The sequence below is a fragment of the Cucumis melo genome, chromosome 2, assembly GCF_025177605.1.
Source record: "Cucumis melo cultivar AY chromosome 2, USDA_Cmelo_AY_1.0, whole genome shotgun sequence".
NCBI classification, from domain to species: Eukaryota; Viridiplantae; Streptophyta; class Magnoliopsida; order Cucurbitales; family Cucurbitaceae; genus Cucumis; species Cucumis melo.
In genome coordinates, this window is record NC_066858.1 from 3,637,913 (window position 1) to 3,654,786 (window position 16,874).

Consider the following 16,874-nt stretch of genomic DNA (forward strand, 5'->3'; position numbering starts at 1 on the left):
CACATGAATTAAACCAATGATTTCTTAATTACTAAGACTATGTATTCTTTTCTACCACTAGGCTAATCCATGTTAGTTAACTTTGAGTTTATGGTTTAGGCTTTGAAATGAAAAACTAAAATTTTAAAGGTCAAAAGAATCAGAAATTGAACCTTTACCCTTCTAAATGATGTCAAATATCATAAGTAGTCCAGTTTAGTTGAGTTAAACTTAGGTTTACAATTTGTCTTTCTAGTTGATCGGTTGATTTTGAGCATACGCAATTTGGTTTAGCTAAACCCCTCAACCCAAACCGCTTAAAACTCATATCGGTAGGCACTCTTGGTCTCCTTTTCGAGTTTTGCTTTCACTCCTACATGAATCTAGGATACAAAGAACCAAGATTGAAGGAATTATCCAACATCATACAACTCTAACAATTTACAATTGTAGTTCTCTAAACTAGATTGTACGTCAATAATAATGCTCCTTGGTCAATAACCTGACTTGGTTTTTAGATCCAACTAATTTGCACTTAAAAATTCACTTTGTTGTTAAGGACTTCCCAAAACATGGTTCCCTTGAAAATACTCTACATAATGAAAACTTATATCTTCACCTATGTAAACAACTGTTTCTTTCTACACAGCACAAACAAACTTGCAAACAATTGAACAAGTTTCTTGCATGAACCAAAGTAGGGGTTTAAGCGGCTCGGTGTAGCTCAATTTTAGGAAAACTGGGCTGACTAAACCACTTAGACCAAAGTGGTTTTTTTCGGTTTTTCAGTTTTCCTCGAGCACTCCTAATATACCATATCCAATTTTTCTTAAAAGAAAGTTGAGAAAAGATGTAATAATTATGATAAGCGCAAGATTTATAAAATACAGAAAAAAAGATGAGGCAGAAAATAGTTGATTTCTATAATTTAACATTCTGAGAAATATTGGAAGAGTAAACAAAAAACATACTCATCATATGGCAATAAGAATTGCTGAAGAACAAAACTGGCAAAAAATATTACTGGTGACCAGCTGATGGGACAGAGAGTTGAACCCAAGCAAACTCCTCTTTATAAGCTACGCTGGACTCGCAGGAGGCTTCACATGTATACACAACAATTGTGGCCCAATCGAGTGAGTCCACATCATTCTTTACCCCGAAATAATAAAGCAATTGAGGCAAGATCTGTTGTTGACCAATGCAAAGTATCTATAACTAACAAAACTAAAGAATCCAAATGTGAACCCAGAAAAAAGACGAGTGCAGGACTTACCTGAAATTCATAACACATGGGACCGCTGCAGTAATTGCATTTTGGGATGTCTGCTTCGGAAGGCAGACCGCTTGAAGTTGGCCATAAAGGTTTAGATCCCACATCTCTACAATATCTGCTTCCATTTTTTATTAATGAAATTAATGACATGACATTGAGATGAAAAACCTAGTCAAGTAAAAATGTAAGTACACGTGATTGATTGTGATCATGAGTGTGGTAGCATTGCTAAGGCTAAAATGTTTATGTGATGATAAGATTTTAATTGTATTTAGCCTCTTGATTAGATTTAGAAAATATCAAGCAAATAATCAACTTTTGTGATTTGTAGTTCCCCTTTGACCAGAGATCTCTGGACATGAACGAGTTCAACCAAATTTGTAAAATTTCAGTAGAAAACATCAACTATTGATATTACCTCAACACTTGTTCAGGTGCCTTTGATATTCGAGCTTGAAAAGAAGCCCAAGACTTTCTATCATCGTCTCCCTGAATATCAAAGATTTCATAAAACTTAGCAAGGAAATGATTTACATTTTTTATGAAATACGGCACTTTCTTATGTAAATGAAAGAATACAAACAAGCAATATAAAAAAGAAGCAAATCAAACTACAAAAGGAGCCACATATACAAAGAAACCCAACTCAATAGTACAAAGGGAACTTCAATTCTTCAAAATAGTTGAACAACTACTAAAAAATAGGTTACAAAAAGGACACTACCAAAGAAGACTAAACGTTTTCAAATGATATGATACCATAAAGATCAATACCTCAAATTTGGCCAACAATGACTTCATCGAGTCATCCATCCTATCCTTACAAACCAAAGCATTTACATAAGAATTGTCTTGAGATATTTCAATGTCGAACTCACTTTCGTATTCATGCATAATCTCAAATTCAGGCCAAAGATGCTTGCTTGAAACTGTCCAAAAAGCAAATAAATCTCAGTTAAATTTTAAAGGCTACTTCCCACACCTTTTTTTTTTTTTTTTTTTTTCTTTTTCTTTTTGAGATAAGAAAGAATACTTCTCATACATCTTAGTCAAGCAATTGATCCTATAGCTTCTATTAGATTTAAGTACTTTTTTGGGTAAGTGCTACTGTGTATAAATTTAAGCTACATATCACATTTCATCCAATTGTACAAATTTACATTTATCTAAAGAATTGATAATCCTTCAAATATTCTGCACAAAAAAAAAAAAAAAGGAATCCAAGTCATGTATGGAATGCAAAAGAAACCAGAAATCCTAGGCAAGTAAATCCAAAACATAAAATAAAAAAAATATGAATCTTCCTAATATCTCATTAATGTCCAGAGAGGTTTTTTCTTCACTAACCTTTCTCAATATCTGTTTCGTGATGATTATTAGTCAGTTTAGAACTTGATAACTGAGAAGACATGCACATTCGTTGGCAATCAGTTTTATGGCCAGTACGCCAATGAGTAGCCTGAAGATATATATAGAATAGAGTATTGAGGATTGGAATCAAGAAGTTAATTTGGTTATGCTGTATGAGAATTCGAAATACAACAAATTTTACTTGCGGCGCTGCAAATACATTACCTGATGTTTCTCAGAACAATAGCGTGCTGTTCTACACTTGCTACAAACTTTGTCTCCTTTCCAAGTACCGCACCAGGTACAACGTGCAACTAAAACAACATCACATATGTAAGACATGTTTTATAAATCAGTGCCATTTTAAAGAACATTAATATATTAAAGGAAATTGAGGCCTCTGATGTAAGGAAGAATAAATCAAAACTACCTCCAGATTGACAGAGTTTGTCACTCCCATCATGTTTTGGAGGTTCACTCGAGTAAAAGGGATTATTACGGGGTAATTGACTGCGGAAAACCTTCACACTTCCAAAACAATTACAAAGTTACTAAGGAAAGTTTTAAAATGTCAGACAATGATGAAGTAAAATTATTTCATCTGAAAGCCAACTTGTGATACCTACGAGATGACTTCTCAGACTTGCTTTTCCACTGCTCATGTTGATCTCGTAGAAGACAAGTCATGGATGGACACATAAACACAAATAATGTTCGATGAAATGTTGAGTCCTTCTCCACAATAGGAGCATAAATCTAACAATTTAATGAACAGGAACAAACCATCATAAGCTATACGTCCATCTGGAACATCAATAATAGTTTGCAATGAAAAGAAACTATATGGTATCAATAAGAAATAAAGTTCGAACCTTAAAAAAAATATACAAATGGTATTTCCTAACTCCTCAACATGTTGAAATTCGATAAATTAATATTATTATGTTCTTCCCACATAGAGTCATTGGACTATCAGTTGACAAAATCTCTCTTCCTATTTTAGTTACTAAGGGGGCATTTGGGCCAAAGACGGAGTTGTGAAATCTTGAGAGCAGTTTACAAAGGCTTTCTTCCTATTTTAGTTGCTACATGAGTGTTTCGGACAAGGAATAGGGTTGTGAAGCTTAAAAAGTTGTTTAGTCGTGCAACCCACAGTGTAAGGAGTTAATAATGCATAGAATGGATGTTTTAACTTCTTGAGCAAAAGCCTAATTGTTTAGAGATTTCAGACAGAAAAAGATGTAAGGAGAAAGCAAAAGAAAACACTTGAAGAATTTGAGACCGAACAAATACCTGAATTAAAAACTGCAAAGGCTCTCCACATATATCACAAAGGCAAGACCTTCCAGACGGCAAATTCACTGGATCCAACCAAGCCTAAGGTGCCATTTATTCATGCAATCAAATACGAATTCGCTACATTAGTATTAATAATTCTATACAAATAATAGTTCTCCAACTTCAGTACCATTTGATATTACAAGAAGAACAAAAAAACATACATTTCCAATCACCACAAACAACATTCAAGTTCACACAAAAAATTGATGAACACGTATAATATAAAAGAGAAATTCGAATGATATGGATGTGGATTATGCTTACACACCGGTACTCCTCCAGCCTTGCTTGGAAATAGCTGGGGAAGAAGAGACCACGAATTTTTGGGGTTCGTAACGAAACCCAAAACCACTGATTCATTCATTTCTTCATCCTCATCAGTGTCATAGTCATCTTGCAATTCTTCATCATCATGAATGTCATCATCATCATCTAAAGAGGTGATACGAAGGCTACTAAGTTTATCCATGGATTCCACCGCACCAATCTCTTCCATATTGTCAGCCTCAACCTCAGAAACAAAGTTTCATCAATCACAAGCCAAACCTGTTGCACAAGGGATGAAAATCAACCAACCAAAAGATTCATCGGCCATTACCATACAATCCTTTTTTTTTTTTTCACATCCGAAAAACCTTCTTTTTTGTTTTCACACCCTAAAAACCTTTTTTTTTTTTTCCTTTTTTTGCTGTATTCATCTTCTTAAACGCTGTTTCCTCTAAATGTATTGATTCAGGTAAGAATGATAAAGTTTTTATTCCTACTTTTCATTGATTCAACCTGTTTTTTCCCCTTATTTGCAAGGTACACGTTCTTAGTTTTACATTTTCATTTAGACGAGTTGAATAGAGATGAAAGAAAAAACCAACCAAAAAGAAATTGTGTTTAATTTTCTTCACTGTTGGTGAAGATAATCAAGCAAAATAAACAATGAAACAAATTTTTAAAACTGCACCAAAGAAAACTCAATACCTTCCTGTATAACGTTCCAACAAATGGCCAGGGAAAATCAGCGTTGTTGGGCTGCTGGTTCACGTCAACCTCGACGTCGTGGGGTAGTGGACCTGCAGGCGGTGACCAGCGACTGAATACGGCTGCAAACTGATTGAACGGTGGCGAGGCTACGGTGGCAGTGAACGGAGAGTGGGGGGTCGGCCGCGCTCACTTGAAGAAGAAGCGGTTCTTTTTTTAAGTTGCCCTAGTTGACTTTGTGATATTGAAAGTCAACTTTTCAAAGGTTGTTTCAACTTTTGCCCAAATCTCACATTCCTTCACTCTCACAAGGGCAAGAACAACAATTAGGGCGTGTTTGGGGTGGGGTTTTAGAGGGAAAAGGATTAGGAAATTGGGCCAAACCGTGTTTGGCCCAAGAAATATGATAAATAATCCTAATCCCTAAATAACCCTATTATCCTATTTTTACTTTCTTACAACCCTACATTACCCTACCTAAATAACCCAATCTAAATTCTATTATTATTTTTTAAATTACTACAATCATAATCCTTCCCCCAAACACATATTACTATAACACTACTATCATAATCTCTCTCCCAAACACATACTATTATAATACTACCTTTTATATTCTTTCCCCCAAACACATATTATCATAACACTAGGATTATCATAATCCTAGGATTATTATAATCCTTTTCCCCCATAACTCTTTCCCTCCCCCAAACGCACCCTTAGTATTATTAATTATGATCTTCTACATTCAAGTGGAAAGTCCGATACTTATCTTCGTAATTGTTAGGTTTAAAATATTTAAGTATAAGAAAGCGTAAGAGTCGAAGATAACAAATGACAACGATATAAAAAAACTAAAAATTGATTTAGTATGTTACTAATTATTTGACGTATTTTTAATCTACTTGATAGTACTCATATTAATTGAGATATTTGAAATCCGCTTACAATATTACTGTAATGTACATATCACTTCTTTTAGGTACATATAGTTGATGTGTTATATATTCTCACTATATTAAAAGTGATTTAAAAGAAAAATTATTTTTAGACGGTTATACCCTTAGCCAAATTTTAAATTTATAATATTATCCTATATTTTAAAATACATATTAGTTATTATTTAAATTAATAAAAAAAAAGGAAAGAAAACAAGCCATTTATATTCCCTGAGTTTTCTGAAAATCTTTTTATGAATTATATTATTTTATAATTGATTTATTACTTGTTTTTATTTATAATATAAAGAATAAATGAAAGGTTTTTATCTATTTATTTTAATAATTTAATTTCTAAATATTATGAATTTATATTGAATAATAGGATCCTCATCTATATACAAAGACATCTCTTCGATCATTTTCTTAAGACATTTGAATTTCTGTCTACTTAGGTTGATTTTCCATTTTTTTACAAGCTACATGTATTTTTCCTATGGCAAAGCCGCAAAGGTATATATTTTTTTCTTATAATAATTTTCGTTATATAATATTGATTGATCAAACTCTCATCATTCATCGTTGGCTTTGCTTTTATGTTGAAATATATTTCTTGTGTTATAATATATTAATACTTGGATGATTTTAGAGAAAGACATAAAGATATACATAAGAGAGTAGAAAAATGATATTATATCATTTATTATGATATAGTTTTGTCTTTCTAATAAATATTTCTACGTAATTGAAAAGAAACTAATTGATTTTCTTTCTTTTCTTCTTATTCAATTTTTGGGATGGTTCAAGTTCAAGGTAGATTTTCTTTTCTTTTTCTTTTTTTCTCTTGTTATATTTTATTTTAAGATTTGAATTGTTCTATTACATTAAATTTGTGAAGTCATTTTTATAAATTTATTTCTAGATTACATTTAGAACTATATTTTGTTGTGTATAATTAATGTGAATATGTGATCTTAGATTTTTTCAAGTGACATTCATAGAAAATTGTTACAATGTATCAAGAAAACGAAGAATAAGTAAATGCTTTGAGACTCATTGTTATGGTTGAAGAAGTAATTTATCGCTCTTTATATATCAATGTTCACTTCTAATTAATTAAAACTGCAGTACTTTGTTTAATTTCATTTTAAATGAACCTAGCTCATTTACTCTTAGTGACATTATTTTATTTAGTAATATTTAAATATAAAAAGTCGACAATATAATTTTTACACGTGCAACACACGTCAATATTTTCTAGTACAAACAAAAGCCTCAAATATAGACATAGTGATCACAACAAACACGAACTCAAAGGATTAACGATTCAATGGATCCCAACCAAAATTGACAAACAATGAGCAAAAGTGGTCATAAGAAGGGAGGAACCAAACAAACAAATAAGGGGATCTCTACGTCAAAAGATAAGGGTAAGAAGCAAAAATCTAATTAGCTAGGAAAGTAGTGATGTACATATTGTATTTGCATCATATACAATTACCTTGCATTTTGCTTCCTAAAACCTAGTCTTTTTTAGGTTAACGTTGGTTTGAACGACAAGAGTTCTGGTGAATGAGTTCAACTATATGCATATGATAGATGTAGATCTAATGTCAAGTGCAAATGCACACAGTGGAAAAAGTAATATTCTTGAATATCCAAGTATCGTATCTACATGACTAGCTTAAAGATTAATTTGCTAAAACCATGACACTAAGTGAGGCTAAAAGATTACTAAATTTAGTTAATTTAAGTTGGAAGTTGACTTGAATCTAAATTATTCACAAATTAAACCAAGATTGATAATGCTTCATTCTTTCAATTGTACATCAAAATGATGTGGGCTAAACACACCACAATATTGGACTACTCGTGGGCAGAACATTACTCCAATCAATTTGATTTAGACCTTTAAGAGGTCTAACAACTACGGCTTATGTTCTGATGGGTAACTGAATCTTAGCCTTTTTAGTTAATATTAGTTTTTATAGTCCTACGGTAACCCTTATCCCTAAGGTGGTGTGACCTTTCTTATTCTTAGGCATTAAATCTCGTGCCCCTTTGTGAAATATGTTTACGCTTTAGCCCTTCTCAACACTAAAGGCCCACTATAATGTTAACCTAAGTGGCCAATTAACTTAGTATTATTTAATTTTAATTCAACAAAGAGGAAGGAAACACATATTAAGATGTGTTGCACAACAAATGTTTATGCCCCAAAGATATTCACATACTGAAACCTTGAGGAAACTTAGCACATGATGGTTAATTGAACAGATGATTTTATTTCAACAAAAACCATAACTACAATGCTTTGGGCAAAAATTGATAGAAACAAAATATTGAAATTAAAAATAAATTGTATACCAAACCAAACATTGTGGGCTTGTAAAATTTTCAACCACCAGTCTTTTCCTAGGTGAAACATCCCATTTTCCTGGGTGGAAGCTTTTAATTCGACCAGAGTCTATTCACTTCGATAGAACTTTTGTTCATAAGAAGATTGAAAGATGTTTGGAAATGAGAAAAATAGTCCAAATTGGCGACTGGAACCAGAAGAGGTGAGAGAGGATTGGTGTGTGTTCCTCGAGAAACAGAAAAGTTGGTCTTTAAATAGGCCAAGGTTAGTTGAGAAGAAGTGATTTTCATGGCTCAACCATTCCTCATATGAAATTGATCATGCTTGACAATCCACCTGAAATCGAGAACTAATTTGGACTAACACGAATTTTTAAATACTTTTTTAGGTTTTAGGAGCTATTGGGACATTAGATTCATTGCAACCACATCAAACAATATTTTCCGCAATTAATAAAGTATAAAATTAGCTATAAAACCACAATTTTTAAATTTGCACCTCCCTAATAAGAAAACATATAACGAAAGCGTGAGACAATTCAGACAAGAATAAAAAATGACACGCCTCCCATAAACATGAATATTGGGGGAAAGGTACACACATCCTACCCTTGCTTAAATTATATTAAACTATGAACTAAATGTTGTGCTTAATTGTTTAACTATAGTGAACCTCTACAAAGATGAAGGGCAAAGAAAAAGACGATGAATTGGAAAAAATCTAAAACTGTCAATTTGTTGAAAATACAATAACAAACATGTAAATCTAGTGTTTAAGTTTATTACTTGGTTATAAACCGGGAATTCACAAGTGTATATACATCTACATGAATCCTCGTACTAGACTTCATATTTTGTATGACTTTCAATCTCTCCAACAATGCTTCAAACACTGAAAAAGATTGATACCTAAATGTTTTGAGTAAATTTGCAACTGTCAAGGACTGTCCAACCTTTTCTTTATCCCAAACAATCCACCCTTATCCATGTTTGCTTTACATTAACTTTTATAGATTAAAAGGATGGATGGGTTTGATATGAGTGTTCATCACATCACATCTACTTGTTAGTGACAACAACCCTTTAAATATCTCCACTGTCATAGCTTTGTTTTATATACACATGATCATTCCCTTATTTAATTAAGTTGAAACATTGGTCACATTTTAGAAGACTGTTTTGGGTTGTCAACATACTTTTAAAAGACTTTTTGATTTTATAACGTTCAACTGTATTAAAGCTCATTTTTACCCCAAGGGCTTAGGCTATGGTAGGGGTAGAGCAATATTCTTCCACTGTGATTCACATTTCGAAAACTTTACATATCGATCACCAATGGTGGCTTCTATTACACTCTACAATCTATTGCTTTTTTGTAGGTTCTCAGCTGCTCTCATCATCACATCCACATGAACAAAAAACGCATGCTATTCAAACCCTTACTAGAAACCACACCCATAACTTCAACTTCATGGCTAATTGTGCTATTTCAAAATTATTTTTTGGGCTCAATATCGTTCTAATAAAAAAGCACTTGAAAATGCTATTAAAGATGAATACTTTTTGTAATGTTTTTCGACAGTTACCTTACAATGGTCTTTGTACTCAGATTTGAAAGTGGTTTCAACCTTTACACGACACATCATTGCATCTTTCACATCAAGAATAGGATTGCATCCATAGAAATTATTCAAGGCTTGCAGTGTATTTAAAGTTTATAAATGTTGCACTTTAGAATGAAATGTTTGACGAAAAGAAATTCTACTACGTATCAATTACTATTGAGCTATATATATTTAGTTTCACCAAATCAACACAAAAGAGAAGTGGAGATTTCAAAATTCACTTTTTACAAAAATGAGTACAAAAAATAAGTAAGAAATTTCAAAATTCATAGGTTAAAAAATCATCCGTTAAATCAAGAATTAAGACATTGCAAACGACATATATGTAAAATAATTGTAACATTCCTCTGTGTTATATTCTTATACGTTTTTCTTCTTCTTCTTATATTTGAATATAACAATTTACATTAATTTAAACCCCCAACCTTAGGAAAAAGAATACATATTGTTATGGATGGATTTTTCTAGAATCAAGGATAAAACTGTTGGCTGAATTAAGCAAAGCCTCCTACGTTATCTTAAGGGCCAAAGGCCCAATGTAACTAGGCCTTAAGGGATGAAACCCTAGTGTGCCTAACAAGGATGCTGGGTCGGTTGACTTGGCCCAAAGAAGATCGACATGCAATTTTTTCAATGCAGAACCCTATTAAGATAAAGAATTGAGAAATTAAATAGTGGTTAAAATAGGCTCAAGGAAAATGACAAATGACACTTTGAGCCGAAATAGCTTGATTGACATTAGCCTCAGCTAGGAATGAGGTCAAGATCGACATTCTCTATTTAAAGATCAAAGCACACTATGACCTATTTGAGCCTTTGAAATGTGATAGCTACTATGAATTAAAAGTCCAAACCAATCTTTTCAACCACAGCCTCAGCCAAGGATGAGTCAGGATGAGGTCGAGACAGGCCTTCTCCGTTTAGCACGCCTTGACTCATTCAACTTGATAAATAACCTATCTTATCTAGGGATTAGGAAACTCATCTTCTAATCTTAGTTGGACAAACATCATAAATCTTATATCAAATCCCCTGTAAATACACCATTATGGTTACATATGATGTAATGAAACTTTCAATTTCTTTGCTATTCTATAATTCTTGTAATGACTTAGACATATTGGAGTCATTTTTCTTTATTTTGCACATCCTCTCTTTTCCAAATTACAAATCCAACTATTGGTGTCATGTGAAATTTAGGTACATTTTTCCTTGACCAAACTTTGACATCATACATACTAATTATCATTGAACTATATTCTCTTTTGAATCATCACATTCTAAAGTGATTCCATCCCCAAACCAAATATTGAATTCACAACATGTATATAAATCAAATAGTTGCAAAATATTCCCTTAGCTACAACCTTATATAGATACTGATATTCTAATAACATAGACTAGAGAGATTATATTGATTATAGGTTTCCACCTTTTGAATGCTAAAATGGCTTCCAAAGCTTATTTCTCATCTTATTTTTATTTTTTATCTAAATTTTTCAACACACTTTATTCCTATACCTTTCCAATTTCTTTGTAACTAATATATTATATAAATAAATTGTAAATATCAAATTTATATGGGTCTCCAATAAGACCCAATAAACACAATCTTTGGGCCCAACTTTGAGTTAATCACTATATTGGCCTTTCATATTCATTCTCCATATAATGCTAACAAAAAACTTTTGGGCCAAGCCCACAACAATTTTCTTCCATTATTTTTTATGATTTATTTCATTTAGATTTTGCCTCCTCAACATCTCACCTCAAATTTTTGTAGTGAACTTACTGCCTTACAATTAGCCTGTGGATCATTTAAAACTATTTTTCAAACATTATCTACTAAATTATAGGTCTTGAATCCTAAGGAACTAAATAGATTAACTTCGATCACAAGTGTATTTTGTCAAAAAAAAAAAAAAAAAAAGAAAGAAAGAGAGTATATTTTGTTTGGAAATGTTTTTTAGAAAAAGAAAATTTCCCTCTTATGTCATTTTTACGTTAATTTTTTTATTCAAAATTACGACGATAAAAAAAAAAAGTTGAATATAAACTTTTAAAATATAGTAATTATTATTTTATCTACTAAATCATATTGGAATTCACCATCTAAAATCTACCCTAAAGAAAGGAGAGAGAAAAAGGAGAACAACAATGATTTTTTAAAGTTGGAGGTCAAACCCTAAAATAATAGAGCTATGAATCATTAATTAAACAAAATCATTATTAATTTTGCTGTCAAAGCTTTAATGGAACTTAGCCCATTACATATTATTCAAATACTAATTAGGCAGCACTCCAAAGTTTTTTTTAAAAAATTCAACAACTTTTTGACTTTTTTTTAGTTATCATTATTCAAACTTTTCTAAGGAAGGATCATCTTTAATTTTCACTTCCCTTGTCAATATTTTTGTTGTTAGTTCCCAATGAATACCGTGTTGAATAAATTGTAAGAGACGTTTAGAAAAAAAGTATGGATTACTAGTTTTAGGTCATGCATTACAAAATATTTATAAATATAAGAAATTTTACCGTTTACCAACGACAGACTGCCAATAGACTATTATCTGAGTCTCTATCCAAATATGTTAGGATTTACAACAGTTTTATCATTTAAAATAGTTTTCTTCGTTTGTATATTTTAAATTGTGAATTTAAACATCTTAATTTTTATACTTTCACTTAGAATAGATTAGAGAATAGTAATGATTAATAATAATAATAATGAAGTGTTTATTTATTATTATTATAATTATACATGCATTACAATACAACTTTGCCACACATATAAATGATTTGTAATTAAATTCCTTTAAATCTTTATATATATTTTATAAGTTTACTTCTCACACATGAAGATATGAATGTTAGTTATTTAAAATATTAATTAGAAGTATCCAAAACATTATTGTCCAAAAATTATTGATGCATCCTTTCACTCTCTAAAAGAGATAATGGAACTCCACTATTGAAAGATGTGAAGAGAGAGGAGGAGGAAAAAAAAAGATTATATTATATAGTTCATAAAGAGAACACAAATGTATTAATTAAGCAAAAATTAAAGTCATATGACTCATATCAACATGCTACAGAGAGATATACATATTAAAATATGAAATAAGTAATAAAAGAAAGCTCTTTATGAACAAGACTTTAAAGACCCAACTAGAGTTGACAACCAAAAAAAACATATTTTTATGGAACATTTTCAATAATAATAATAATAATAATAAAATATAACATAATTTATCAAACTTTTCGAAACCCATTTAAATTGTATAAAAAATTTTATTTTGTTTCGTTGTCCATAGTAATTTTACTAAATTTTAATTACATGTATATTAAAGATGGAAGTTTGAATAGAATCCATGCAAGATTTAAATAAAAGAGAAAGCTTGAAAAGCCCAATAAATAAATAAAAGCATTGATGGTAGGATGATGGGGAACATATTGAATATTAAAATGAATAAACATGTTAAATGAATTATACCTCATTTTGAAGTTCAATGAATTTGATTATTTTTACAATTTTATTATCTTTTTAATATTATGTTTTTAAAACAATTTTTAATAAATTTGTTTCCATTTTATCATTTAAAATAATTTCTCTAAATTATATATACATACATATATATATATTTTCAATTTTTTTCATTTATTGTTGGAGTGGATGTGAATATTCCTAGTTGAGTTAACTATTGTTAGTGCAATTTGACCATGCTTTTTTTAAAAAATAAAAATCTAAAAAAGCAAAATCTACTTTTCCTACACAAAATCTTAAAATTTGATTTTCTTTGGATTTGTTTTTTAATTACTTTTCTAAAAAGATTTAGCTTCCTTTTTATCTTTATTTTCATTATAATTTCATCCTATTTTCTTTAAGGAAAAAAAAATTCTCTCGGATTCTCATTTCTACGTTTCTATATGTTGATTTTTTAAATATATATTTTTTAATTTTGTTTTAGAACTTTCTTAAGGAGAAAATTTTAGTTTCATTTTTCTTTTATGAATTTTTTTCGTTTATTATATATTTATTATAAAAATTCCAAATATTTTATCTGAGTCGATATAAAATCTTCTTTTAGGATAAAAGATGAGATTTGAAAGCAAAAATTTGTTAGATAAAAGATTAAAGTGAAAAATTAAATGTAGTTATTTAATAAACTAAACCTATTGTTAGATCTATCATTTATGTGTGATATAGTTTTTCACAAAATTATATTTTAAAGAAGTTTGGTTGTGACCATTTTTTTAAGGGAAAAAAAAAGAAGAAGAAGAAGAAAGAATAAAAGAAGAACAATATAATTGTCTCACTAGAACCAATTGATTCATTGTGTGAATCAAAGAGGTTTTTTTTCTTTTTTTAAAAAATGAAATTACAAAAATGAAAATTGTGAAGCAAAAAACTACTCTTTATCAAACTTCTATGTACTTGAAAAAAAGAAAATAAAACTTCTATAATTAAAGGCTCCAAAAAATGAGAAAAATGTATTGACTTCTTAAAAAGTCAACGTGAATGAATCTGAATCTTTTTTTGAGAACGAATTCGTTCAAAGAATTTAACCACAACCACAAGATACTTCAAAAGGGTAGAGGAGAGCGAGCATGAAATAATAGAACAAATCTTAACACATCTTCAAAGGAAGAACTAACAACAAACAAACCAACCTAATTGCCAAACGACATTGCGACATAGGCCAAGTGATGTGTCATCCCATTTGCACTATTCGCACACCAATTAAAGGAGACAACATGAGCCAACTTTGCATAACCTAACAATCTCAGCGACAAACCCCACCAACTCCAACAAAACCAAAGCTTACGCTTAACAACATTAATAAGGTAAGGACAATCCATCTCTACAAAAACATGGGGAGAGACCAACAGACAAAAAAATCAACAAAAACTTCTAGATCTCTAATCATAGCCAAAGCCTCGAGGATTTCAATGGACCACTTGAGGTACAAACCAACTAGGATGAGAGAGCTAGAGGAGTTACGAGCCACTCAATTGATCACGCCCACCTCCTCACGATCCACAAGGCTGTAGAATTAAACTTTCAATAGCCAGATATGAAAGGATGACAACCCACTCTTGAACCTTACAAACTCCTCCAAATGAGTAGAAAAATCTTCACTTAAGCATCAAAACTCCGAAGTTTGCTTCAGAGTGGAATAAAATACAATCCTAAATCAAATTTTTATAATTCTTAAAAGTTTATAGGAATTTTTTGAAATATAGCACAATGGATCAAAATATTTACAAAAGATAGCAAAATTTCAAATTCTATCATTCATAGACATCGATAGAAGTTTTGCTATGAATCTAAAAGTTTACTGTATTTTGTAAATACTGTCAACAATTTTGCCACTCCTAATAACTTTTGAAGTTTATATATATACAACTATTTAGTCAATTTTATCATATTTTTTTATAATCTATTTTAATAATAAAAAAAAAAACATAGTTTTTCCTCACACATTTTCTATATTTATCTAATGACTAAATGTGTACCTTTACATATTTATTTTTAGAAAAATACATTGACAAGCATTTGAATCCACGTCGAAAAATCAAAACTAAAAAAGTAATAAAAGAAAAAAAAAGGGTAAAAGAGTGAGCATTTCTTAAAAAAATTAAATAGGTTTTATAATTGAGGCAAAACTGGAATAAAAAATAAAAAAGATAATATTAAAATAAAATAAATAAATAATAAAGAAAGAAATTAGAAATTTGATGACATTTTCCCCTATTCCCCATTATTTTGTAATGTCAATTAATACGTGTGTGTGACTTACAAAATACACAAAATGTCATCATTTACAAGTAATTTGGTGAATATGAGATGGATTATATGATCACTAAGGATTGACATCTTCGAGACACATGACATAGGAATTGGATGGAGAGAGAGAGTGAGATATGACTATATAAACACTAAGCATAAATGGATAATGGATAACAATGGACATCTATTATAATAAAATATATAATTTTAATTCTAGTTAGTCAAGGGTGTGTTTTTTAGCATATTGGTTTATATTTTTCAAAATTAGCCCTTACGCTAAAAAAAAGAGAAGAAGCTTAAGTTATATTATTTTCAATGACAAATACGCGTAACATGAGACTCGTAAAGGTAAGATTATGGTTTTTTTTCTTTGAAGTTTACAAACTTCTTTCATTTGGGGTCATCAAATGAAGTGATGTTATACGAATAATATTATAGAAAATCATAAAATACATAACCTTGTACATCGAGAAGAATTTAAATTCAATGAATTTATGTTGTCTCCTTAAGACAATTTTACTCACTCTAGTTTAGTTTCATGAGTAACTATTTCTAAAAATAGAACAAGTGACATTTCTTGTAGAAACACCTCATTCTCAAAATCTAACAAATTATACTTTGTAGAAATAAACTAAACTTTAATTTACAAAAAAATGGAGAAATGTTTAAAGGAGAAAACATTAATTATGAAAAAGTTTTAAAAAGCAATTTGAAGAAGGCATATTTATAGAGTATTATTTGTGGTCTTTCGAATAGTCATGTATTTCTTTAAGTTGATTGTTTCGAAAAAAAAAAAACATATTCATTCATGAAACAATATGAATCTACATTAATGATCACGTACCATTTATCACAGCATGAAGATATTTATAATACCTTTCCTTTCACATGAAACATCGATGATGCTAAGAAGATTACAACCCTCAAAGTTGTAAGGCGTTGAACTAAACTCGACTGGATTACTTTTTAATTAGGATATTTTTCTTACCTCAGTTGGTTAGTCCATCATTTGAGATTTTTTATACCATTTTATTTATAAAAACTGGACACACGTTTGTCCATGCTGCCTCCTAATTTCTTTCAACTTGGACTTGCTGATGAGCTTTGTATCTTGCTTGGAACAACCTTCAATATAGAAAATAAGTTATATACAACCTATCTTGAACTTAATTATTAGTTTTATTCTTAGAAATTATTTAGTTTAGAGATATTTGAATATTTGCTTACTACTAATAGAGAAAAAA

The 16,874-nt window shown here is 30.3% G+C and overlaps 1 protein-coding gene across 1 annotated transcript; it reads right to left on the reverse strand.

Moving 5' to 3' along the window:
• Nucleotides 1-878: 878 nt before the first annotated feature.
• Nucleotides 879-5,211, reverse strand: LOC103492470 (uncharacterized). Its single transcript, XM_008452869.3, has 11 exons — nt 4,919-5,211; nt 4,215-4,492; nt 3,899-3,982; nt 3,228-3,361; nt 3,036-3,133; nt 2,831-2,919; nt 2,603-2,714; nt 2,030-2,184; nt 1,674-1,744; nt 1,256-1,370; nt 879-1,167 (listed from the first exon to the last, which is right to left on the reverse strand). The coding sequence occupies exons 2-11, from the start codon at nt 4,440-4,442 to the stop codon at nt 1,000-1,002; spliced, it is 1,254 nt and encodes a 417-aa protein (XP_008451091.2). The 5' UTR covers nt 4,443-4,492; nt 4,919-5,211; the 3' UTR covers nt 879-999.
• Between the last annotated feature and the right edge of the window lie 11,663 nt (nt 5,212-16,874).

What these genes read in the sequence shown, in the direction of transcription:
- LOC103492470 (XM_008452869.3), bottom strand. Translation starts at nt 4,442, where the DNA reads ATGGAAGAGATTGGTGCGGTGGAATCCATGGATAAACTTAGTAGCCTT. An exon ending in CAAACTCTGTCAATCTGGAG is followed by an intron (nt 2,920 to 3,035) that starts GTAGTTTTGATT and finishes ATGTTGTTTTAG; the next exon opens with TTGCACGTTGTACCTGGTGC. An exon ending in GCACCTGAACAAGTGTTGAG is followed by an intron (nt 1,371 to 1,673) that starts GTAATATCAATA and finishes AAATGGAAGCAG; the next exon opens with ATATTGTAGAGATGTGGGAT.